The 26184-nt window shown below is 49.0% G+C and overlaps 1 protein-coding gene across 5 annotated transcripts in view; it reads left to right on the top strand.

Moving 5' to 3' along the window:
- Positions 1-26184, top strand: part of ADAP1 (ArfGAP with dual PH domains 1) — a 70951-nt gene that overhangs the window by 34512 nt on the left and 10255 nt on the right. For 3 of the 5 annotated variants that reach the window (XM_026083347.1, XM_026083351.1, XM_026083349.1), the window contains exons 1-2: positions 14421-15669; positions 19621-19767. In XM_026083347.1, the coding sequence (XP_025939132.1) occupies positions 15355-15669; positions 19621-19767 (462 nt within the window). In that variant the 5' untranslated portion in view covers positions 14421-15354. Of the gene's footprint in view, positions 1-14420; positions 15670-19620; positions 19768-26184 lie in introns of those variants that run through there. The other 2 variants (XM_026083350.1, XM_026083352.1) reach the window with 2 other exon arrangements.

Genomic DNA, 26184 nt, shown 5'->3' on the forward strand with positions numbered 1-26184 from the left:
AAGCCCCAGGACGGCCGCACGGCCCGTGCGTTGGACCCGGCGTTCACAGCCCCGGGCTGGCGAGCGCTGAGAGCCACGCACGGCGCGAGGGCTGAGCAAGCGGGCGCCGGTGCCTGTGGGTGCCCGAGCAGCGGGGTGCATCCTCCAGGCTCGGTCGGTTGTGCAGTGAGCTTTGCGTGCGGGAGAGGGGAGACTGAGGGCTGGGAATCGTCCCGTTTTCTAAATCTTTATTTAATGAGGAGGTATAATTGAAACCAGAAGGCTCAGGAAAAATTGAAATGGAGGAAAGAGGAGAAACTCCACAGGAAAGTGTGGTCAGGTGGAACAGGCAGGACTCCCATTTGCTGATGCTCAGTCTCCTTTTTATGCCTTCCCAATTTATTCCAGCACTTAACATTACACAGCTCCCTGCCAGGACTTGCTCCAAGTTACCTTTCCTCATCCTCTCCCTGGAGGTTTGAGGGAAATGTAGTCATTTCTTTAAAACAAATGACTACTTCTTCTTCTTCCTCAATGCGTTCTGTTATTGCTCCCACTAGAAACAGAATTAGGGTGTGATGCGGCAGAAGTTACTTTTGCTGGTCCCTCCAACCTCATCCAGAGCAGAGAGTACAAACTCGGGCAACAGCCTGTCCTGAGGAGACCTCCAGAGTAAATGGCCAAATAAGCCAAATCCTCTCTGAGGGGCAAGGAGGGGGAAAGAGAAGGAAAGGTATCCATTAAAAAAATCCATTAAAGAAAATAGCCCGTATAATCCCCAGCCAAACTAACAACATCCACTGCAGCAATCGGTCCAGACAAGGTAGCGGACAACAACAGTCCTTGGAGAGACTTGAGCAAGCAGAAGACCTTCGCTCAGCCGTAGCTCCCTATAGCAACTTGCTTTGCAATACGAGTGATTTAAACATCAAGCATTGACCTTACTGCAGTAAAGACAAGATTCATCAAACAGCTGTTTAGCAAACCAAACTAGGGAGAAAGATGCAGGGCGAGATCGCAGCATTTGTCTTTTTCCGCGCAAGGAGAGGAGGCCTACGACAGGAGCCTGCAACCAGCATCTCTCGCCGTGTGTCAGCGCGGACGCTCAGCCGTTTCAGGACAGGCAGCGTATGGCCTAGGGACCAAAACAGCCTTTCAGTGCTTTCCACTGACATTTGGAAGTGCTGATTCAGTTGTGGTGGCCAGATGCAATGCAGTCCCTCGAAATGCCACCTAATGAGGATCCAGGGAAGTCAAGGTGGATAATTTGCCCTGTTTACCTGCCTGCCTAAAGAGATACCCCGCCGGATCGCCACGAGAAGACAAAGGAAAAGGCTCTCAATGCAAAAGCTTTTCTTTTAAAAATAACTTAGGTTCCTTTTTCCTTTGTCTGAGCTGTGGTTAAAAGGACAGAGCCCGCGCTTAGATTTGCTGGCTCTCCAGGAAATTCGTGGGCGTCCCAGTGACCCAGTGGTGGTGTGCTGGAGTGCAGAGAAATCGATACTGCTCTTACAGAGAGCTAGTGCAGAAAGAAAATCAAGCAGGAAGGAGAAATGTGCTGATGTCTTCAGCTAACCTGAAGCACGGGAGCATTTTGCGAGCCAGAATCGTGGCGAGGACGCCTGGGTCGGGACGGGAGCGGCGGAGGCGGAGGAGCAGCCGCCAAGCCGAATGCTGGCAGCGCCGTTTTGGGGAGCACAGCAGGGTGCTAAGGGTGGATTTTTGCAGCTAGTTTAGGATCCAGCTGTGATTTTAACAGCTGGTTCCGTCAAGCTGCCTTCGCCTTAGCGCTGATCCAAGGCGCCTATAATTAGCCAAACTGCAGCTGCTTTCTTGCAGAAATTGAACCAGGAGCTGGTTTGCTGCAGGGGAAGTGGAGCTGCATGGGAGTGAGCCGTACCCAAAGTGGCAGAGGCCGGCCAATAACCTTGTAGGCGGTCAGGGTTTGGGTGCTCTGTTTTTTCCACCTAAGCAGCGCTTTGTGCAAAACGTTCAGTTATTTTTTTCCTCAAAACAGCACAAATAAGAAGTCTTGTTTCATTCTGCATCATCGTTAGGAGAAATATTTACATTTGTCAACTCAAATCAAGCCTGATTCATTTGTGGTCAAGTCGACGCCGGTTGTGTTTGCTGCGCGAGTGCGGTTTCTCATGGGAGAGCTGGCGTGAGACGCTGCTGCCCCTGGGTTCCCCGAAGGGCTGAGTTCATGGCCTGGGTTGCCATGTGCGTGTAGCCTATAAAATCAGTAGGTGCGTGAAACACCCCAATTATAATTTGCATGAGCCAATCCTGTCCTTGAGCTTTCCCTATTTAGTGTCATCCAGCCTGAAATAATAGATTTAGATATTGCCCAGGCTGCCTGTTCCTGTAACCTACAGTCAGTAAATGAATCTTTTCCAATTGGAGAGAGATAAAAAGAAATGTGAGACTGGTGCCACATGTTTTCTCTAATAAACATCTAGAGAAAGAATAGGGGAACCAGCCCTTTTGTAGGATCTCCTCCGTGTTTCTCGGTGTTTGTATGCTGGGCATGTTCTTGGTCCCTGTGCAGTGTCACTGGGTCAAAAGGTTGGTGCCCCACAGCTCTCCGCTGGTAATGAGAAGGGAGTGACTAGGGAGTAATACTATACCAACGTACGTGGGGGGAAAAGCTGATTTCATGGCAACTCTTCCTAGCTTAATTAAATCTCCATTATGGAAAGATCCATTTTTATATTGGAGACCTGTGCAGGGCCGGGCAGTTTCTGTCCCTTAGTAGATAAAGAACATTTTTCTGAGTGAGGTTATGTATTTTTCTGGAGTTTGCCAAGTACGTTGTTGAACCTTAGATCAAACTCAACCAAGAAGTGACAGCGTTGGTTGCCACTTCCTTTCGACTGGAACCAGCCTGGCTCCGTCACTGGTTTCATAATTCTGTGCTCCAAAAAAATAAAAACCTGCAGAGTTATAAAACAGTGGAAGGATGTGTAACATTTTGCATCGCAGGGCCTGATCCAAAGACGTGCCACATCTGAGTGCCCCAGCTGAAGATGTGCGTGGCTCGGCAGCTGTGGGGATCAGCTTTACCTGAGCGTCTGCCATGCCCTCAGAAGGAGTAAAGGCAAAGTATGGAAACAGGGTGGTGTTCAGTGATTTATATATAGGCCTACATGTCTGACAGGATCGTGGGGAACAGGTCAGCGTGCTAGCACTGAATAGATGAGCGTTAGCATATCGAACCATCAGGACGGGCATGTTTTACCAGGATGGCTGCAGCTGGCTCTGCTGCTGACAATAATCTGAGGGAACGTCAGCAAGTGGTCGAGAGAAACGATGTGCATTGCATTTTCCCCCATATAGCAAGCATATCTGAGTATTCACCTTGAAGTCTCTGATGCCATTGCAGACTTATCTGCTGCAGAGTTGTTATCCGTACCCCACCCCTGGCCTTTTGCGTGCTTACAGAGAAGTATTTGCATTATTTAAGAAGTCATGGTCAGCACTGGGTTGGAAGGTGCCTCATCAGCAATCTAAATATGACTGTTTTAAAAATGTTGCTGCAGTTGAGAAGCACACGCAGCAGTAACCTAGATGAGCTAGATTCATTTTCATAACTAGCTCTGCGAGAGCAGCCCTTGAGGGAAGTGATTATGTGGCACATCAGTAACAAACAGGATATCCCCAAAATATCTAAAAGGCAAGAAAGCTGCTCAGCAGGGAGTGAATTTCAAACTTTCACGCATTGCAGAGGCTGGAAGAGGAAACTTCAGCTCAGCAAAGTTAATGGGAGTTCTGTTCATTGATTTATTTAGGCCAGAATTTAGCCTTAATTTGTATGATTACAAGACTTCATAAAGCAGGATTGCAGTGTTTCAGGGGACAATGCTTCAAAAAAAAGAAAGGTGGGTAAACTCCTTGTGCAACCTGGAAGCTGTTGCTGTGCACTGAACGCACCTCCATCAATACTGCAGCTAGAGGAACATCCAATATGAGCTGATTTCTGGGACAGCTGTAAAACAGGCAGCCAGGAGAGGAATGAGTCCTAAATTTAGAAAGTGTCTCTTCCCTTCATAAAGTTATAGTTTTGACTGCAAATGCGTCAAGCACCCAATAATAGATGATTGGGAGCCGTTAGCACCACAGCAGATGTGCTCCAAGCCATTTGGATTTCTCTTCAAAGCAAACAAAAAGGAATGTTGTGTGCGTGCGATCGCCATGAAGATGGATTTCCTTGATTTTATTATGGTGCTGTAATGCTGCTTACGTGGGGGGAACGCTCTACTCCAGAATGTCCTGGAGAGAGGGCCCTAAAACCCATTTGAAGTCAGTAGTGAACTTATCTGCTGACTTCAGTAAAGCTCTGCTCGGTAATTAAATTCTTCTAATCCTTTCTAGGATTGATCTGTGTGAGCAGCTGTCCAGGCTGAAATTTTATTTACTGGTATGGGTATGAGACAATCCATCCAAAACTGTTCGTGGCTTGGAGGATATTTTGGACCATCCTTATAGCTGTGGTTCGAGCAAGGGCTGTACTTCGAACCTAGGCTGCTAAATGTGCGTGTAAAAGCCAGATCTTCAGGTGTTTCTTGGAGCAGGGAGAAGCAAGGGAAGGCTTTCTGGCAGCATGTGCCTTGGCCCGGCGAGGCCCAGCTCCCCGGCTTGGAGCGGGAGTGCCTCCGCGCATCTGTTGAGCATTTTGGTGCTTTCTGCATAAAAGTCAGTGTGACTGCACACGAGGCTGTGTGTGCATTTGCCCTCACTCCCCGGAGGTCCCCACAGGGCCAGCTTAGCATGCGGGCAAGATGGGGGGGGAAAAAAGTAGGGAAAATAACGCTGGTGGTGGAGGTCCTTCCAGGTTGAGCAAGCCACAGGGGCCCCACGGCAAGAAGCTGTGGCCCTATCGTCCATGCATCTGCCCCACACTGACCCACTCTGTGTCTCAGCTGCCCTCTCGGCAGGGCCTTGCACCGTCGGATTGTTTTGTCCTTGCATCTTTGCTCTGGCGCCTTGAGCCGGTGCTGCTAACAGTCCCGTTGGCTTAGAGCAATGGGGAGGAGGACACAGGGAAAGCTGCATGGAGCTCTGCAAAGCCAAGAACGTAAGCACATATTTATCCTCCGATTGCATGGTTAGGGTCAGCCTGTGCCGCAGACTCCTGAGGGCTTCAGGGGTCTAAATTTCCACATACAAACCTTCTGCAGGGGTGGCAGGGGGAAATCACTTTGTGCCTCAGTTTCCTTTCTGGCCACTTCATCTTCACTTGCTGCTTTTGTGAATTTAACTGCACAGTGGCTGCAGCAAGGACTTATTTGGGTGTTCTTGTCTTGCCCAGCGAGGATCCTGAACTCTGGTTTGGGATTGTTCTTGCTCTCAAACTTCAGCTTCCAACAGTGTAGCATGGTTTTACAGATACTGTTATGACTTAGTGTTGAGCACCGATCTTTACATGCTTTCTTTCCTGGCTTCCCAGATATATCAAGTACGTTCATTGCTGGTAAATGGGATAAGCATCATACTGTGAACCTCTCAGCTTTCATCAGCTTTCATTTTTCTAATAAAAGATTGGATTCAAAAGATCAAAACCTGAAAGTATTTACCTGTAACTGGAATTTTTCTCTGAGCAGCCAGGATCTCCCAAATGGGCATATACAGCTGCCACTCAAAGAGGAAGTATTTGATTTCCATGTAAAATTGGTTTCCACATTCAATTCTCAGTAATGCAAGCGTAAGACTTCCAGTAAAGACGTTTTCTTTAGCAGAGGATTTTAACATCTCCCAGCAGATGCAATCCAATTGCACTGCAGCAGCTAACTATTGTCTTATCTTTAATATGTAAACACGTGCTCAGTAATTAAGTTACCATGGAAGTTGTACTGTATCGATGGTCCATCAGAAGATAAGCTGATAAAAGGGACGATGTGGCTGGGCTCTCTTCCCTGCAAACCAAATCTGACATGCCTGCGGTGGTCAAAGACTCAGGAACTTCATGCTTTAGTATAGTCTCCCAGCGCTTGGTCTCACGTGGCATTTTCAGGGGAGGTTAGCGCTCACTAGGAGATCAGCTTTTCCAGGAGTTGCTCTTAAAAGGAAGTTTTAGGAGTTCATCTCCACCGTGGTGGTGGCGTCTGGCCTTTGCAGCCCCTCGCCTCGTGGCCGCTTGTCCGGAGATGGCCCCTTCCTGCTCCCGGGAGCTGACAGCTCCCGCCACCCTGCGCCTTGCACGGGGCACCTTGTGCGTGTTGTCCCCTCTGCGCTCCTCCAGCGGCGGGGCAATGTGACACCACCCGAGGGACCTTCTGGGAGTATTAATGACTATATTAATTTCTTTGTCACCTGAGAGCTTCTCTGCAGGGAATCATAACGTGATTAAAGAAACCAGTTAGAAACAGCTTAAGAAGCTGGATTAGCGTGATCTCTTATTATGTTTTCCTTTCAGCTGACAACTTGGTGAAAGAAGGGGGGTCTGGATTACACCGGGAAACATCAGAATTGACAGGAGTGTTTTCTGACTGTTAGGCTTAGTGGTGTTGTGAACAATTTTAATCAGATTTAAATAGTGGCAAACATCACGGGCTTAATGGATTTCAGCTTTATTATTGGAGCTTTACTTCGAAGCAATTTGGATTTTCAGCTGTGAGCCAGCAATGCAAATGTATTCGCAATGACATTAAAAGGCACTGGAATCCCAGGGACTGACCTTGCATTTAAATGCCACATGCCTATGTATGGGGACAGAGCTAGTCTTCGTTGCATCAAACTCTGAACCTGGATGTGTTGTTAAGCTCTGCCCCATGTTTTTCCATAGAGACAGGGTGTTTGGCTCCATTTCACACGTCGATCCCCAGCAGATGGGTAGCTGAACAGATATTTTCCATTTCAAAGGTTTTGTTGTTGCTGCAGATGAAGCAAAATGACAATACACTCTTGCAGGGATCTGTCGAGTTGGTTGGTTGGTTGGTTTGTTTTCCACGCTTGGCTTCAACCTCAAAGTTATCCTAAGTATGATCTAAAATGGCCTTTATCCTTCCTTTTAGAGGTGACGGGTTTCTCTCCAGAACTCCCTGTAGTTAGCATTTGCCTTGGCTGTGCTCGGCTGTCACCAAGAGCTGTGCCAGTTCCGTGTGATCCGACCAGAGAGAGAGCAGAGCCCCCGGGGCACTGACACCCCTGTGTCTGCACAGCCTCGATACTGCCTCCAAATCCAGTCTCTCTGGGTGGCTTCTTTATGTTGTGGGAAAAGATTCCTTGCGAGACATCAGTGTTGAAGAAGGTTTTGTAAAACGCGTTTGACTTTGCTCCAAGGATTGGTGATGGGAGACAAGCTCATACTTCCAGCTCTCGCAGATTGGCTCTAGCTAAATTTCTCAATGACAGAAGTCACTGTTTCCTGATGGTTGCTTGGTGAGGTCTGTCCAAGTGCTCGGTGCTGCCAGTCCTGCAAGAGTAGGTAGAGGGGGAGGGAAAGAGGAACATAGGCATTTTTCAAGTTCCCGTTAGAAGCAGCCTGTGGCATTGTTCTCTTTATCAGTAAAGGGAAATGCATGTGTTTCTACTCCGTTGTGGTTTTTGTGCCATCTGAAACCACAGACCTGAGGTTTCAGGTACTTCCAGCACTAAACTGAACATTAATAACAATGTCTTCCCCCAGAAGGCCAAGGAGATGTCTGTAACACGGTGTCTCAATCACGTTCGAAAGCCTGGCTTTCGGTGTGATGTAGCTCTTCAAGCGCTAATTGCCTTTGATTAAGTCAATCATTTGCAGAGTGAGTGGGTTAATTGGGTATTGTGGAAGCTATCAATCTAATCAGCTGCTTGCATCCATAGCTGAGGCGCTGCAATGCAGCAGGACAATAATTGTTTTATGAGCTCCTGGAAGGCAGCAGAGGCAGACTGGATGGCAACAGGAAACCCTTTTCTGCAAAATGGCCTTTAGGAAAGGTAATTTGCATGTTAAGTGCTCATTAGGAGAGGACTGATTGATTAAGAGCTGGGAAATTCACTCCTTGAAAATGTGTGTGCATAAGAAAATGGTTGATGTTGGTGCATGGACACGTGGACATCCCTGGGATGCATTTGCTGAGCTCGGAGTGACATGAGGAGTGCGTGCTCAGTCTTCGAGGGGATGAAGAGCCCGTGCGGGGTGGCAGCCGGGGAAATGGGGGGGAGGGTCCCGCTTAGCAAGGGAGCAGGAAAGCATGAGACACGCCAGGCACCTGTCTGCACGTAAGGCACTCCGGTGTGTCTCAAGCTTGTCCCAGCTGTGCCTCCAGGGCAAAGAGACCGGCTGGTTCCCAGGATCACTCAGTATTTGCTCATTTGTCCCATGCTGAGGCTTTCATTTACAAAGCACTGAACTGCGCTTGAACGGTAGCAATTCTTGGTTGTTTCTCACCTGACCCATGCAGTTAGTGCCTTAGAGGGAAAAGACACGTCTCATTAGCAAGCCTCTGAGGTCCCCTCTTACACAACATGTGAATGCTGACATTCCCAATACACTTGTATCTGCACTGGTAAGCATGGAACCAACAGTACGTGTATTTACTCAGAGATGATTGTAGACTTATTTGCAGGGAAGTTATGAGCTCTTAGCACAGCTACAGACAGGGAAGAAGCTGATGATAACATGCAGTAGACCAGTGGTGCAGTTGCAACTTTGCCTGCAGACTCTCATTTGACTGACCGGCCTTGATGAGACTTGCTACTTTGGGGGACTGTCCCTGTTTGTTGGGAGGACAAGTTTGTCTCTGGACAAACGGTGGCATTTTCACTCTATAAGATTTTTCATTAAGTGTTTTTATTTTTGATTGGAATGCAAATGCTTAAAGAATTCAAATTGAAGCCACTGAAATATTTTGCTTTGATGGTGGCCAAATGCTGTGGAAAGAAATAGTATTACGGCTTACAGCAATCAAACCAAACAATTTAAACTGATACAGCAAAACAAGAGGTTTACAGCTTTTTGCAACAGCATTCAAAGCTCTGCCCAGTCAGTAGGGGAGCCTTCAACGCTTAGCGTATACCTTCTTCTCGGTCCAGCATACTGCTTCATGGACAGCACAGTTTATTTCTGAAGGAAGTATTCTTCATTCCCTTTCTGCTAAAAGGAGGATGTGACATTTGGTGTCACTTGTAGTCTGGTATGTCAGGGATTCTCCAGTCAACTGCTTCAGATAATTATGCAATTCCTTAACCTCACAGAAAAAGCAGACACATCATCTGCAGTAAGTACCTACCTACCTCTCTAGTTTAATTAATGTGTTATGATGTTAATATTAGCAGACTACTAGGCTTCTGACATAGAGCAGAAGCAGCAATATATACTCTGCAATTTTAGCAGCAAAGTGATGTAGTTGTGTTTAAATCTTCCTCTTCATCTCCAAAGCTGTGAATTGGGGTCAAAGCACTTTGCCTGACTGCTCAGAGAAAGGAAACCTGTTTCTGTAGGTGGAGGTGTCCAGCCCAAACTCCAGAAGAATGCAATTACATGTACCAGTAAATTTTTTCTTCTATTTCAGCCTTCTATGATTTGTCTTGCAGTGAGACCAGAAGGAAAGAAACAACAGAGTGCACTCTTGGCTTTGTTGCTATGCTCAGCTTTGGATGCATTAACGTGCTGCTCCTAAAAGCATGGTTTTACTGCTGAGGTTGGAACTTCATGGGAACAAGCAGTTCTGATACCTGTTTCCAGGTGAACTTGCAAAACAAATGTGCCAAAGGAACTGAGGAGCAGATGTGGTTTAATCCCAAGTTTATAATGCTTTCCTTGGGATGAGAGAAAGAAAAGTCCATGCATGTATTCTTTTCAAGCTACTGAATTTGACTGTCCTTCTCTTACAATTTTTTTTCTTTTCTCTGAGAACAAAAGCTCAAACCAAAATACTGGTTCTTCTTATATTCCAAATTCTCAGAAAGACAAAAAAGAAGACAAAAAAAAAAAAAAAAAAGCATCATTAGCTAAGCACCATAGTAGCTTTCTGAGGTGGGGAAGTAGCAATGTCCCTGGTTCTAAAGAGAGGGAACTTGAGCAAAGTGCTGGGGGAAGTCAGCTGGAAAGATGGTGCCTGCATCGGGCTGCCTTGCCAGAACATCCTCCGCCTCGCTTCCTCTGCGCCTCCCACGCGGTGGGAAAACTGGTGCAGAGGAGAGCACCCAGTAGGTGCTGCTGTTTTTAAACACTTGGCTTGGAGAAGCTCCGGGCACAACGGTCCTCAGCTGACCCAGGGCCCTGTCGTGGCTTCTTTTTGGTGACCCAGTTTAGTGACCCAATTTTCTTTCGCCAGGAGAGTTTTACCTGCCATTTTACCTTGGAAGCTGTGTAACAGGTCAAAAATACCCATTCTGGCTGTGTGGTTTCAGGTTATGCTAGGTGCCATTTGTTGGCTAACTTTGTCACAACTGCATGGTGGGTTTTTTTTTATAAATGTCACAGGTTTGTGCCAGAACTGCCTACAGAAGCAAGCGACTGATTTTTCTTCTTGGCAGACGGCTTAAGTACTGCAGAAAACTCGACGACTAAGCAGCCGTCGCATTAGCAACCCAAGAGCAGTTTCTCTAAAACGAGCCCGCGGGTCCTGACCTGCAGCTCTTCACCAGGTGGTCTTGCTTGCCGTAACGGCTGGGTGCTCGTGGTTGAGCACAGCGATGACGGGCAGCCGCATCCTTCGCTCTGCGCTTTGGGAAAGGAAGCAGATGTGTTGGCAGGGCTGTGCTGGGCACCGGCGAGCGGCGCAGGGCTGCCTGGCGGTTCGCTTCGTTGTAAGCAGAGCAGCCCTCATGAAGGCAAGGTCTGAATTTGGCCGGATATCTCTAAATACGAAGCTGTTGCTAAGGCAGTGCAGCCCACAGAGACGAGGAGAGCTGTTTTAGGTAGACACTGATCCAGCTCTGGTGTCCTCCAGCCTGAGATCTGCTTCCCCGCTCAGCCTGCTGCAGGCGTCATCTCTGAAACCCTTCTCTAGTTGTTTTCAAAGTTTTTTAGATCCAGACACTGAGGACATGTCTTGCCGACATGCTCTTTGCCTGGGGAACCTCAATGAGTTCATGTTCAGTTCAAGTCCAATTCATCGTGTTTAGTGCTTACCGATGTTGACAGGGGTGCAAACAACAGACTTGGGCAGAGCAGAGCAGCTCCTGAGGACACAGCCCTGAAGGAAAAAAGAAAGAAAAGAAGCAAGCAAAGGGTTTATGAAAATCTGTACCAGAGTATAACAACATTAGCAGCTGGCTTTGTCAGAGCAGCCAGGAGCTCTTTTGCAGAGATCGTTCTGGAGAGAGCCGGCATGTGAACTAAGGAAAGGGATAACACTTATTTTATTATTATTATTATTATTATTTTAATTCTCCCTTGGAATGGAATTCAAATACTGTATTTTGCCACAAAGGGTTGGAAAGAGGAGGTGAAAATGATAAAATGTCCCTGTATAAGAGAGCAGGGAAACCGAGATTTCTTTGTGCTTCCCTGTCGTTCTGTAAAACAGTTGTGATACCCATCTGCCAGGGGTAGAAGCGAGATGGAATTTGCAAATTCGCGATTATTTGAAATCCTGTTTGGGGAAATGCAGAACAGTTTTATTCTTTAACCCTTAATAGTCAAGAAAAATCATCAAAAGGGTAGTGGGGAGGGGAGCAAATTAATAAAAAAATGACTGAAGCATCCCTTACACATAATACCAGTCAGATATCTGTAATGAAAACACTCAAGATGAATGAGTGAATGAGACCCACAGCCAAAACTTCTGGAGCTGAGCTCCTCTGCAGTGTTGGCTGCTGAGAGCTGAGCAGCTCCGATCCCCAGTCTCTGTAACCAGCATGTGCTGCTGAACTGAATGAACCCCAGGTGGGGATTTTTGAAGGAAAAGATGGGCTTTTCTTCTGTTTCACCTTGCATTTGCATTTGGAGATGTCACTGTCCTGCGTGCGTTGTCTCTCTTATTTGACACCACTGTCCTTTCCTCCAAACCCAGCTTCTGCCCAGCCTTCCGTGGGATGTTGGTGTCTCCCCGACGCCAGGCGCAGCGGCGCGGCTGAGAGGCTCTGAAGCTCTCTCCGGTTTAGTGGAATGAATAGAAATGGCTTTTGAAGTGCTCTCCCCTTGCTCCAATTGGCTCGGCGTTAAGTATTGGCACCCTTCAGGAAATAGCAACTGTCTGTCCTTGGTTTCTAAACCGCACAGAGCGGCTTTGAGGACAAGCTGCTTAACATTTTGCTATTCAAGAGAGCAGTCGGCAAACGCCAGCCGTCAGAAGCCAGGAAGCATCTCTGCCTTGTGTTTAGCAAATCGTGCATTTTATAAACATATCAGCCAGGCATCACCTACTGCCTCTCTGTCTGCTGTCTGTTGCTCCCGTTCAGAGCCGTTGTCCCGTGCGCCGGGTGTGTGGAGCACTTCTGCTGATTTGAGCCTGGCAGGTAGCTGGGTCTGACTCAGGATCTCTCAGAGCTTCAGATCCCCTCAAAGACAAGAATTAATTCGTACCACAGCGGTAATAAGGGTCCTAGGGCATCTCTCGGTGCCTTTTGTGCTCCGTTGTCGGGTGTTGCTGTCCTTGGCTAGGTTTAGTGGTTTTCTTGGCTGCTCGAATACCTGCTTCCCCTTGCTTGAATTTTGGAGTGGGCTAATTCTGCTTGCTGTGGACTCTTCTTTCTAATATTGCAACTGTCTTCCGCAGGTTAGTCATGTCTTCTCAGCAGAAAAACTACATAACAAGCCCATAGCTTGAGTTTGTATAGGGTTGATTTCATCATTTAGTTGACTGAATTAATAAGTTCTGCTCTTGGTTTTGGTGAAGTCTCTTCCAAGCCTGAAGCAAGTGAAGGCCCCTGGGTGGAGCAGAGCCACGGCTTCGCACCCATAACTCCGCTAACGTATCTGATGGCAGTTTGCTGGGTTATGGGGTGTGAGGATCCACGCTGCTGCTGCCTGCAGAAAGAGTAGCGATGCTCCCCTTGGAGCTGGCGCGTGTCCCATGCTCACCAGCTGGGGCCGTAGGACAGTCGTCAGGATGCCGCAAACGCGGCTCTCCCAGGGGAGCGGGCTCATGGACACAGGATGCTGCTAAGCCTGGTTTGCTGGGAGATGCACCGGTTTGGTCCAAAATCGCTCCATTGACCATTTCAGTGTTGAAGTCACTGAGACCTGCCCCAAGGAAGCAAAGGGAACCAGGCAGATGAGCGTATCAACTGATTCAGTTAACACGTGATCGAATCACTTGAGCTTTGAACCCGTGGTGGCAGATGCAGGGTCTGCGCGATCCTTAGGGTCCTTCCCAGTCCTTGTTTCTCGTCCTGGCTGTAGTGAGATGACGAGGATGGTTGCTGCCTGTGGGACCTCAGTGGGTTCAGGCTGCAGGGACTGTGCGGGACGTCTCCAAGCCGAGGTGAGCAGCCATGGGCAGAGCGGGATGGCCACCCCGGACCCAGCTGGCCGACGGCCGGTGACATTTGGGGCTCGCCACCAGAGTTGGTGTGGCTGCTCCCACCTAGGGGTTCATGCGATCCCCGTTAACGGGGGCATCGGATCGCGGGCACGCTGGCTGCGTAGAGCCTGTGCCTGTCCAAAACGAGAAAGCTGTAAATAGCGCATGAGAGTGGGCTCCCCGGGGGCTGCGAGAGGAGAACTCGTGCTGCCTCTTGGGTGGCACCACACGCGCTTCCTGGGAGGGCAGCGTGAGGCCCCGCATCTTTAAATAAAGCCCTGCTGCAACATATGACCTATATAGAATAAAAAAGCAAAGGAAAAGCTGCCGACAGCTTTAAAGACTTCCACCGCTTACATCTGTATCAAGTTATGAGCAGTCCTGCATTCCAGCAGCCTGATGTGCGTTTTAGATTTATGATGTTCTCTATAGTTAGCATTCAGCATTAGCAACAGCACAGCTTTTACCATTGTGTTTATTTATGCCAGACATCGATGGCTTTGCCTAACAGCCAGAAAAGGCCTCTCTGAGGATCTGGAGAAAGCATTTGGCTTAGGGCTTCATAAACACAGACAAAAGAAACAGGTATTTTGGCTATCGGCAAAGACACATTTAGCTAGATGGGCCCCTTTGGTTTGGTTAGCAATTTTAGCAGTTGTCTGTGTCACTTTTCTTTCTGTCTTTTCTGATTTTTAAATGCATGTGTGTGCGTGCATTTATCTTGCTGTTTTTTGGCTTTAGGTTTTTCTCACATGGAAACATTTTATACAGCCCGTACCAACAGAGTCAGTGTTGAGGAGCTGGTTGAGGGGATTTTGCACGTCTTTTTGTCTGTGGTTTAAATAAATCCTGCATGAGGATGGACGACTGTCTGGAAAATGGGTTGAATAAGGAATTTCTGCACCTCGCTGATTCATAACATGCACGCGAAGGACAGGCTGCCTGGTGATTCCATAGCTGCTTTGGGCATTAAGAAAGGTTTAGTTACTTAGTTGCAAGTTGTTATAAAACATATAACCTTTAACTTTCAAATCCTAGCTCCTGGGAACCAATAACAAAAGCTTAAAAAGAGTGAAACTAAGAGAGAAAGGCAACGCTCTTTCAGTGGGGCTTTTATATAATTATGTCTTAAATAAATGGAAGAAAGTGATCAAGATGCTGTGTTAATATTCACAAAGCTTGGATTGGAGAGTTCTTGGGATTTCTTTATTTTTGAATCGTGCTAAAATAGGGACATCAGTTAAACTTGTTGCGAGATAATTTGCTCATTGGGCCTGTTGCACGTTGCAGATGCCGGCAGTAGTGAATTGTATTGCTTTTCTTATTTGAGGTGTTCAGATTTCAGAGCTTAGATTCTTTCCTTTTTTCTCTTTCTCTGGCTCTTTTGATTTTTTAAATAAGGCACATTTATTTTAAATAGCATTCTTCATGAGCAGCAAATCCACTCCCAGGTTTGATATCCAGGGAAATGGAGCAGGTACGGCATGGCCAGCAGCTGTGCAAGCTCCTTGGGACTGTCCGGCCAAAGTGTCTGGGAGCTGGGTGACCCAGCTCAGTGGGGAGAAGGTGCTGAGTCTGGCTCAGTCAGTTCCTCAGTCAAAGTGCGCTGAAGGCAGTGGAAAGAGCTGTAAGTGTTTTTCCCTTTTTCCGTGTCAGAAACGTATTTCAGAAGACTTTGACTGGCTTCAGTGGGGCTGCAACCGCTCCTCTCGGAGCGGACTGCCAGCAAAGGCACACAGCTGCCCGGCTGTGGTTTGCTGTGATATGGACAACCATCCTCTGGGAACCGCTCCAAAAACGCCTTACATGAGTAAATTGAGCATCGTTCCTGGGGCCGGGAGTTGTGGCAAGGGTTGTCCTGCGGGAGCCCTTGGAGGGCCACAGCCCGGCTTGTAAAGCCTTCGCCTGCGTTGCCGAGCGTGATGCGCAGCACAAATCCCCCTTCGCCCGTCACATCGCAGCGTGGTGATCTGCGAAAGATATGCTTTTCGCAAGATGTGAAAAAGAGCAAGAGCAGAGTGAGATGGGCAAATATGAGGGAGAAGGCCTGGTTCTGTCATGTCTCGCACAGTCCACGCACGCATTTGGTCTGCTTGGTTTTTATGTTGAAGCCATTCTCCTTTTCCCAGTCTCTTTTTTAAATCATTTTATTCCTGGTTCTCAGCAATTCCTTTCTGCTGCAGGATACCGAGAAGGATTTCTGTGGAAGAGAGGACGTGACAACGGACAGTTCTTAAGCCGAAAATTTGTGTTATCAGAGAGGGAAGGTGCACTGAAGTACTTCAACAAAAATGACGTGAGTTCCTGGGGTTGCTCTGTGGGGACAGGGGATCACAACTGTACGAGCATTTTTGAACAAACAATTCCTGGACCACCATTTTATTATATAGAGTCGCAGAGATTTCGTAAGGGTCAAGTCGCTGCTTGCTCTAGAACGAATGGCCCTAGGTACAGTTTACCAGTCTCTTTAATAGGATACGGCCCTTCAACTGCTTTTGCTCCACCACCACAGTCATGGTGAGACACCCTCACTGACCACTTTACACATTCCTGCTCTGTTGCTCCTTAAAGTAAAAAAGACTTTACTTAAACCACTGATGAAGGGTTTTTTTTCAGCTCTAGCTCCACATGATCCATTTGAGATGGATTTTGTGTTTGTGACTAGCTTTGCTGAAGGTGGAATCACCTCACAGTGAGAGTGGCACCTGCCCCACATTTTAGGTGGTAGGGGGCATCTGAAAGCCAGTGTCTGCTTGCAGCCTGTGAGCTGTGTCCAACCAAGTTACAGAAGGGGTAGAGACATTGCAGATCCCTCAGTGTCCTTGAAACCCTCCTTAAAGAAGGTGGCAAACAATCCAGAGGGAAAGGCCTCAGGTTCTTCTATTCCAGGGTCAGGCTATGGAAGCATTTTGTCTTTTTCCCAGAGCAGATTTCATCTATTGAAAGTGAGATATGGAGCTATTACCATGAAAATTGCATTTGTGATGAATGGATAGAAACTCTACTATTCTGCAGCACATAACAGAGGAAGCCAAGTTGTTTTCTTTGACCTTTTCATCTCCCCTGAAACCTCCAATGTGTCTTACTTATGCAGAGCCTGATGCCTCTAAGCATGGAAGGGCAAGTCAGCAGGATAAAGCTGGTGGCTGCCTGACCCACTGCCTGCAGCCTGGGGTCCATCTCTGTGTTTAGGAGATAACAGCTTCGCCCGATGCATTAGAGTGAAGCAGGGTTATATGAACCCACTGAATAACTGCTCCCCCCCATAAGTGGAGACAGAGGCATGGTAGCAGATACTACTGCGCTTCATCCCATGAGCTCTTTTGTCAGCTTCTCACGCTCTTTCTCGCACCCTTTTTCTCACAGTCTTTCCCTTAAGGCAGAAAGTTTATCAGCCTTAGCCTCCTCAGCCTCACAGCCCTGTGTGGGGATGGAGAAGTGCAGCTCTCCAATTTGCGGTGTAGGTGCGTAGGGCTCTTAGCTGGCTTGGGTTGTGGTGTTGGCAGTGGGTTGTGAAAGTAGTGCCGGGACAGGAAATGAATCAGGACGGACCATCAATACCAGGGTGGTTGTCTGTCCTCCCTCCCCTCTGTCCTCCCTCCTCAGTGCTAATTCTCTTGTGCCGTTTTCCTCATTTGTCACCGTTTTGTGTAAGGGCCGTGATAGCTGTACAAGCTTCCTGTGACAAGCCACAAGCTCCAATAAAACAGTGACAGCGGCCCAGACCGAACCACCAGCAAGTTTTCTAAAATACTTGGTGCAATTGTCGCATTGTGTTGGGGGGGTCATTTGGCTACACTGTGCCGAGGCGGGGAACATCCACCACGGTTCTCCAGTCCCAGCCGCCAGCTTAAATGGATAGCGCTGTCTTCCTTTTCAGCTTTGTATGTGTGGTGCAGTTGCATCTTGTGGGTAGGAGAGAGCCAGTCATTCCCAAGGGAGAAGTGAAAGTCCCAGCAGCCCTGATGCAGTTACTATTAACTGCTGGAGTAGTTCAAAGTTGTTTTACTTTATTGTCGACCAGAGCTGTAGGGGGAACTGCACTGTCTGGACACATCCTCTTTGCTGGGATTTCCCCACCCCACTCATCCCCGGCGGCTTTCATTCCACGGCAAGTCCCCAAGTTCCCAAAGTTGCGCTTGCATCTTCTCTAGGGCAGGGACTTCTGCTTGGTGCTGGGGTGCCACAGTCCGGCTGAGTGACCATCTGTGCTGCAAGACCCTCTGCCGCAGTGCAGGTCGGGCTCGTGGCGTTGACAGCGAGAGGTGTGTGTGTTGCACCTGAATCGCAGCAAAACCCCAAGAACAGCCACGCAAAAAGACAGCCGCTGCTTTGCCTGCTCGCAGTCTTTGTGCAGTGCAGCTGATGGGATGCAGGTACCGTCCTGGGACCGTGCCTTGGGCGGTCTGACTGCCATGTCCCCCTCTGCCGCCTGCCTTCCCCTGCAACGGAGGAGCTTGTGCAGGGAACGGCTGGTGGCTCTAGTGAGGAGTCTTCTTCTGTTTCTTGATGTTCGTGATCATATTTCTTGATGCTTCAGGTGCTGCGTGCCTGTGTCAGGCTGTGGGTAACGCACCTTTCCACCTGCAGCTTTGACTGTCATCACCAGCCCACTGCTGGGACAACTGCTCGCTCAGACCTGGTCACCGAGCTGGTCTTGGCCTGTTCCAGCCAAGGAAGACCAACTGCTCTGCTCCCTGTGGTGCTTGAAGGCTCTGAGGGGAGAGATGCGGTTTTGGCCGTAATCTCAGCAGCAACCAGCAGGTCCGTGCTGTGACTCTGCACCCACAGAGGAACCCAGGCGGATACGTCGCAGTCTTGGCAGGGAGGTTTGTGGTGGTGGTTGGTCCTGGCGAAGTTCCTTGCATGGTCTCAGGCAACCCTTGAGAGAGCGGAAACCTTCTCCGTTTCTGTCAGTGTGCGCACACGTGTGCGTCTCTGTTCTTCTCAGAGCTTACAGCGATAGCTCTGATGTACGTAAGATATGGAACAGCTTAGAAGCTAGTCAGATCCCAAAACCATAAAGCTGGTTAACTCCCTTTAAAAAAATCCATACGGTTTTGTCCCCATTAAAGCAGAATAAAGAGATATAAATATGTCCAAATGCCACCTGGCTTCCAGGGAGTTAGAGCCTCTCTCACCCATACCTCAAGTGCTGCTGTCTGGAGACTGCCGGCTTCGTGTCTGGGTTGATTCACATCCACTGAGAGGGCAGGAATTGGTTTTCAGGGATGGTTTCATCTACTTAATTTCAGGTGTAAATCAGGGGGCTTAGTGTGGCCTAAAACTGGTGTTGCCAAGAGCATAATCTTTATTTCTCAAGACGTTTTATTCACGTTTGGCACTTCACTTCTCTGTGCAGTCCTAGGAGGGTGCTAAATTTCTAGACATGTTTTGTAGGAAGACAGACTGCACTGCAGAAATTCGAGAGCTGCCACAGAGGGAGCAGGTGGGATTGGTGCTTGCGAGGGCTTGATCCAGACTCACGGATGGGCTGAGCCGCCCTGTAGGGGGGCTGCAGGGTACATGTGTTTTTCTCTCTCGGGAGAGTACCCAGTTTGGAGGGCAAACTGCAGAGCCAAGTCAGAGGCGAATAGCTCGTGTGAGAGGATGGGGCTGATGTGGAAATGGGCATGGTGTGTCCTGCCAGCCTAGCACCCGGGCTTGCGGGGTAATGTTTGGTCCTTCTAGGGCAAGGACAAACTGGCTGTGGGTGCTTGAGATGCAGAAAACGTGCTGGCCTGTTAGTTAGCAGTCTGCTTTTTTTTTTTTTTTTTTTTTTTTTTGTCTGGCTGAACATTTTTCTTTTTCCTTTAATAGGGCTCATCCAGGTGTAAATACTGGCCATTTAGCAGGAGGTGAAGAGGCTGGAGGAGATGTAGGAGTCAGGAGGCAGTTGAAAAGAGGCTGGGAGAGGAGGCCTGCCGAAATAGCTTGTCCGTATAGCACAAAATCCTGACTTGAAACCTGGCCCATCCATCCTGCTTCTGGGCTGAATTCTTTCTCCCCTTTCTGAACGTTATATGAACTCCACTGAATTTCCAAAACAGAAAAAGGGTTTCCCAGGCTGGCAGAAGCCACTCGTTGTTGCCTCTGAAAAATCTCTGTTATGTTAACACCAGGCAGTTTTGGGGGCTGGTCATTTTTTAGCTAATGGCCTCAATCAAGATTTTTTTTGACAAAGTGAACTGCTTGCTTGTTTGAAAGCTGATTCTCAGGTGTTTGCTCACTCAGCTGTGTTTTCCAGGCAAAAGAACCCAAAGCAATTATGAAGATTGAACATTTAAATGCAACTTTCCAGCCTGCAAAAATAGGGAACCCGCATGGACTACAGATCACTTACTTGAAGGACAATAGCACAAGGAACATCTTTGTCTATCATGAAGATGGCAAGGTGAGAGCATGGAGGTAATGAGAAAGGTTTGTTTGTGGTCCTGTGGGATTGATGCTCCACAGAGCCACTGGCCGTGTCACACCAGACTCTGATCAAGCCATGAACTGCTGTGGGTGTGGGAGGAACCAGGGTAAGGGATGCACAGCAAGCTTCAACTGTATTTGTCGTGTCCTGGCGTATGGACTTCCAAGCACAAAGTTTGCAAACCTGGTCTTTTAATTAATAGGAAGCAAATGGAAAGGAATAGAAACAGCTTCCTGGGAGTGTTTGAGCAGAGGGGGGAACGTGGTAGAAGTTACATGACCATTACAAGCCTGTAATAATGTCTGCCTGTAGACAGCACAAAACTCCAACTTGGACATGTTTCCTTGTGGCAAGTGGCTTTGAGAGCAGTTGGGCAGTTTGTGATATCTCTGTACCTCCCCCCGTGGGTTCTCCTTGGTTCATGGATGCAGTCTGCAGTCATAAGCTGGGCTGGGTGGACTAACTCACACATTCTGTGCTCGGGGCATGATGTGCTGTAGGGAAGCTCTGTCTGAAAACCCGGCTAAAGCTGACCAGGGTCATGGGTGTTGCATAGGGCAGCCCAGGAGACAGCACCCTGCTGCTGATGGAGGCAGTGATTTGAGTGGTTTTTTGCACTATTAGTTTGGAAGGAGGGGCAGATGCTCCCCTCTTCCCCCACAGCACCTCTTGGCACTTGAAAGGGAATTGCAGTTTCTCTGCTTGCAACAAGACCTAGGGGGCAGAGGCTTTTCTGAGGCAAGCTCCTCTGTCCCAATGGAGAAAGGAGAGCTGAGTGGACTTGATCTAAAGACTTGCAAGAGGGGAGCGAATTGGATTGAAGGAGAAATGAGGAATTGGTTTTCTCTGCTTGTCTTGTGCTTTCCAAAAGGCAAATGTGCATGTTTGTATTGAACTAAATCACCTTGCTTTATTCCCATCTTGTCTCTGCAGGGAGGTGCCAGGGAGCAGGGCTCCCGGGCCTGGGATGGTCATTGCATATCGAGGAGAGTGGGACACCAAGGCCAGCGCAGCAAGAAAGGGGGTTGGGTCCCAGCCCTCCTAGAGGGTGTCAGATAGGCGTCAGCCCATGAGGCCACCATGAAGATCAGTGACCAGTCATCCCAATCGCCCTTTGAACTTACCAGCAGTGTGTTTCCGTGGCTGAGTTTTGTCTCCATGGATTAGTGTCCATTCAGAGAGCAGAACTGGGCGGGCTTGTAGTGGGTACCGTCTCACAGTCTCATTTTGACCTCTTTCCTCCTTTTTTCCCTCCCTCAAATGCTTGGGGCTTACCATAAAACTTAGGTTGGGAATGGCCACTTAGTCAGAACCTAAAGCTGTCATGTTCATGTCATGCTTACTTTCCTCTGGCTGTCCTGGGGCCTCTGTCCTTTGAAGTTACCTTCAGCAAAGGGGTCCTGTGTGTCAGGGAGGCTTTCTGGGGGCAATCCTATGTGGGCGGGCATGGTGGGATTCGCAGAGTTGTGCGCAGCCAGTTCTCTGTTCACCCAGGCGTGGCGAGCCAGACAGCTTTGCTAGCGATAAGCAGTCTCTGCTCCTAGCACAGTCACTCATCTCCAGACTATATAGGCCAATAATGCCGCCAAAAACCAAGACTTCCTTGATTTGAAGATGAGCAAAGCTGATCTCTCGTGTGCTATCGCTCAGGTTGCGAGGGAGACCTGGAGGAAGCCTTCTGTGCTGGCAGGGCTGTGCTGCAGAGAATTTAAATGCAGTTCACGGCTAGCTCAGGTACTCCTGGTAGGAAGAAATTGGTGTGTCAGGTTGGGTTAGTTAGTGGCGTTGCCTGTTTTTGTAATACCAGCTTGTTTTCAAAAGTGTGTATAAAACATACACACACATGCACACATATATACATACAATACACATATGCATAATATACCTGTGATGGCTGTGTGTCTCTATGTGTGCTGTTGAATATACAAATATAAAGGAAGGCTCTCTCTTTATGTTTGCATATAAAAAGAAAGCAGTGATTGCCCCTTGAGGCAGGTCTTGCCCCTCGGCAGGGAGGCAGCGCAGCTCGACTGTGCCTGCGCGCCTCCCGATGGCTTCGCGCACAGCGGTTTAGTAGCAGGGCTGTGTCCCTTCAGCCTCGAGCCTGGTTCAGCCCGTGCACCCGGGGCCTCGGTCAGGGAGGAGCGCTGCTGTTTCTGCCTCCCGGGAGGCTGCTCCGGCCGGGCTCCTCCCGAATTCACCCTCCCCTCCCTGCTCTCCGAGCGACGAGGTGTGCAAGTCTCGTACCGTGCAGCAGGCAGCTCTCGGCGCTGTTTTAGCACAGCAATGTATCCCTCAAGTTGCTGTCAGTTACCTACTTGGCCACACTTTAAATTGAAAAAGAGGAAGAAGCTCTCTTTCTGGTGAAGAACATGTCCCACTGTCATGCCTGTTCAGGGTTTGCTGAGCTCCAAAAAGCCGCTCAGTCCAGCTGCGCACAGAAGAGAGATGTCCTTCACCCTGGGGCCGAAAGATGGATGTGGGGAAACCCAGACCAGGAGTGGGGTCAGGAGTTTACTGTCATTTACTTTTGGTTTTAAAATGATGACCTCTTTGCCAGTGGCCCTTGTGGAACCGCAGTTTGTGAAGTTCAGCCTGTTGCTCTAGGGAGGATTTACTGGTCTGAACTTGTGGTCTCATGGTCAAACCCCATGGACATTGGCAGAGTCACTCTGCCTTCGTATCAGCAGCGGCAACAGGAAGATCTCTGATGTCACCCAGTAACTTGTAAGCTGAACTTCTTTAGACTTCCCTGAAATTGGTCTGTCCGTTTGGTTGAGTTGAGGGGTGAGAGAAGTTCATGCAGCTGGGGTAAGCTTGGAGACTGGAGGCTTGCGTGGGATCCGCCACTGCTCTGGCTCCCTCCTGCGCTCCCCCAGAAGTCCCACCGTGTCCCCTCCGACCCCCTGGACACACGCAGCGAGTGCTGCCTCCCCCAAGGGGAGGTGCTGCCTGCCGGGTTTCGGCCCTCAGCTCTGTTACCTGGGGTTTGATCCCTCCCAGCGCAGCCCCGTCGCAGCGTGGCTGGCCTCCCACCACGGCAGGGCTTGGGGTTTCCTTCCGTCAAAGAGCTCAGCACCACTTCGGCGTGCTGGGTGCTGTCTGCCGCTTGGCTCCTCTGCCACAAAACCAGACGCACCCTGGCGCTTCTGCAATGTAGGTGTCTGGTAAGAGCAGGAGCGTGGAGGTACCAGGCTGAGTGTCGGGCTCGGACCATCTTTGCATGCTTCCCCAGCAGCAGAGGTTCACAGCAGCCTGGGGTGGACCTAAGGCTCCCTTGGAGCTGTAGATCTGCTTAGCAGACCTGATCTGCTGGGGTCACTGCAGGATCTCTGTGGCCACAGACCACACTCGAGCACAGCTCTTTGGTTTCAGAGGGCTGGGCCTTGGCCATCCTGGCCTCCAGCTGCTGGTGTTCACCCTAAAGTTACAGCAAAAATACATACCCCTTTCCTTCGGTTATCTCTGCCTCCCCTGCTGATGCTGTGCAGAAGGTGAAGACCTTTGGAGACAGAGGCCCTTATCTACCCCCAAGTCTCCATCTGAGCAGTGGGAGATGGTGATACACAACCAGGGCCTTTTGTCCATTGAAAATGAATATAGAAATAACCTAAAATGCAGAATTAAAGTAACCGAGTTAAGCTGTTTACGAGATGACCGGAGCTCTCTGTGCATGGCCAGGAGGAGAGGAGAGCAGCGAGGTTTGAAAGAGATGGGTCTTAGGGGCTGTGCCATCAAAACCTGTTCTGATACTTGAACCCGGTTGCGCTGGTGCTGCTCCCGACAGCGCAGCACCCGGACGGGAAGCTGTCGGAGTGGGTCTCCCACTGCTCCTGTCCGTGGCTGAAGCTCCCTCTACAGGACTTGTCCCTCAAGCCACCTCAGGAGCAGCGTGGAAAGCTGCAGTGTGCTTCCGCCATCCCCGCTTGCGTTACCATCGCCCCTAGGATCCTCAGATGTGGGCTGACTCTCCAAGAAAGGCCACCCTTCAGGGTGCAAACCCAGATCTTTGCATCTTCTCCGGGTAAGCTAGCAAAAACCTCTTCCCCAGTGCTCCTCCTTTTCTGAGCGACACCAGGAGCTTTCAGTAAGCGAAGAGGGGGCATGAGGGGCTCGGCAGCAGCAGGAGGAGTAATGCCTGCGGGGTCCATGGCTGGAGCTCCAGGGATTTTTGAGCAGTCTGGAGTCAGCAGGTACAGCGAGAAGATGCATTTTTATCCGGCGTTGTTAGTCTGCGACTGGCATTGCAGTGTGGGTGGCTCCGGTTCAGGACGGGGGCTGGAAGGGTGGCATCGTCAGGCATGTGGCGTGGGAGCCAGCAGTGGCACTTAAATTAGGAAGCAGTTGAGAGGCTAGAAGAGCCATTTGCAAAGGTGCTGGCAGTAGTTCATTTTCTCTGCTCGCTCTGAGACATAAAGCAGTGAAAGGAATCTCTGCTAATGAGAAGTTATCTGCCTGCATGAAAACACTGAGCAGTTTTATGCTGTTTTAATACATCAGCTATAATCTCCTCACTGCATCTGCAGTATTGCTCATAATTATATACCCCGCAAATTCAGTACATTTTTAGCAATCAAGCCTTCTGGGGTTACATACGCAAGTATAGGTTTGTGCAAAGAAAGTTGGTGTTGCCCCTTCCCTCCAGTAATGGGATTAATGCTCTGGAGTCGATGGCGGTTTCACCTCCGGCTTCGCTGCAGGGTGAGCCCGATCCCACGTCGTGGTCAAGGAGGCCACCTTCAGACAAGAAGTCGTACATCAGCAGTACAGCCCTCCGTTTGGTGATGTTTATACGAAATACAAACATTTTAACATGGCAGCTTATTTTGCATAACCTCCAGCCTGTTTTGGTCATCATTAACTTTAGAGCCCAGTTCCTCCTGCTGATCCTCTTTCTGCTGCTGTCTGGGGTCTGCTTAGCTGCTGCAGGTAGAGAAGCAAGTGGTGGGTCGAACCTCAGACAAATAGGTCAGCGTTTTCCGAAACATTTCTTTGTTATTGTTCTATTATGGTTTTTTTCCTTCAGCTTGAAATAGATTAACGAGCCAAAGCAAAGCATCTGACCTTTCAGATGATGGGTGTTTGCCCCATTAGACTGTTTTTGAGGAATCTCAAATTCAACTCTGTAAAACTGAGATCTCCAAAATTATTTTCTAATCATTTTAAAACATATGAACATTTAAATCTTACCGGAGGCTGACTTCTACTTTGATATGGTCTTTCCTATGCTACAGCAGCCTCACCTAAAAGAGTTGCAAGTGTTTATTTTAGCATCAAGTCTGGCTCATTGAAAGTGTCCCTGATGTGTGAAGTATGATGCTTCACATGTATTAATAACAGCCGATAGTTCAGTGCCGGGCCCCTCGCAGCTGAGCAGCCAGGTGCAGACAGCTGTTACACCTCCCTTCCAAAATGCCTTTAATTTGCCCATCCCTTTCGAATGTAAGGCAGTATTTGAAAGTGCCCTGTGCAGATCACTTACTCAAAATTAATATGACATTTCCCAGTGAAACCTTCAAAAAGACGAGTGCAGTGCAAGCTCTGCAATTCTCACCAGAGGTGAATCAATGGATGAGTTTTAAACAAACAAGTAAATCACCACTATTTTTTTTTTTGGGGGGGGGGGGGGGGGAATCACAACCTGGGAGAGATCCTTGCCAAGGAAAGGAAGAAGTGCCAGAGCATCTGTGAAAGTCAGCCGGGACTTCAATATCGCTATCGATTTTTTTGCAGAACACTCTCGAATATGCAGTATAAAGCCAAAGACAGAGAGACTTGGTCCCTCTTTTAGCAAAACACTGAAATATATTGGTAAAGCCTCAGCATTTGCGTGGGAATCGGGTGCTGAAACATCTGTCTTGCCTCCTGCCTGCAGTCGGTTTTCCATTGCTGGAGGGATGGGTGGCCGGGATCCGCTGGGCGAGCGGAGCAGGCTGCGTGGGTTTGGATGCATTTCTCCGGTCATCTTCCTCCCTCCCACAAGCTGTGTTTACAGGTTGTCTGGCAGGTCCTGGGGCCTCCTCTGGTTCGGTTTCCCCCCGGTGTAATCCGGGGCGAGACTACAGGTCTGATGATGAAGGGGGCGTTAATGGTGGGTATTACTGGGGCTAAAGGGCCCTGCGCCGTCGCACCGGTGTTTCCCGAGTGCTGACCTGGGCTGAGCAGCTGATGCTGCCGGTTCCTGGTGTGGACACTTGAAATAAATGCTGTTTTGGGGAGGTCTGGCAAGAGTCAACCCGTGCCCAGCATGTTCGTTATCAGCACCAGACCCCGGCTCTCCTCTCCAGCTGGTCACCGCTGGGTTTTGGCTGGGAAGCAGAGTGCAAGCACCTCGTTCTTTGCAAATAAAACCAGCATGAAAAAATTAGCAGCAGCATGAATATGGAGTCAGAT

The sequence above is a fragment of the Apteryx rowi genome, unplaced genomic scaffold (genome assembly GCF_003343035.1).
Source record: "Apteryx rowi isolate R43461 unplaced genomic scaffold, aptRow1 scaffold_6, whole genome shotgun sequence".
In the NCBI taxonomy this organism is placed as follows: Eukaryota; Metazoa; Chordata; class Aves; order Apterygiformes; family Apterygidae; genus Apteryx; species Apteryx rowi.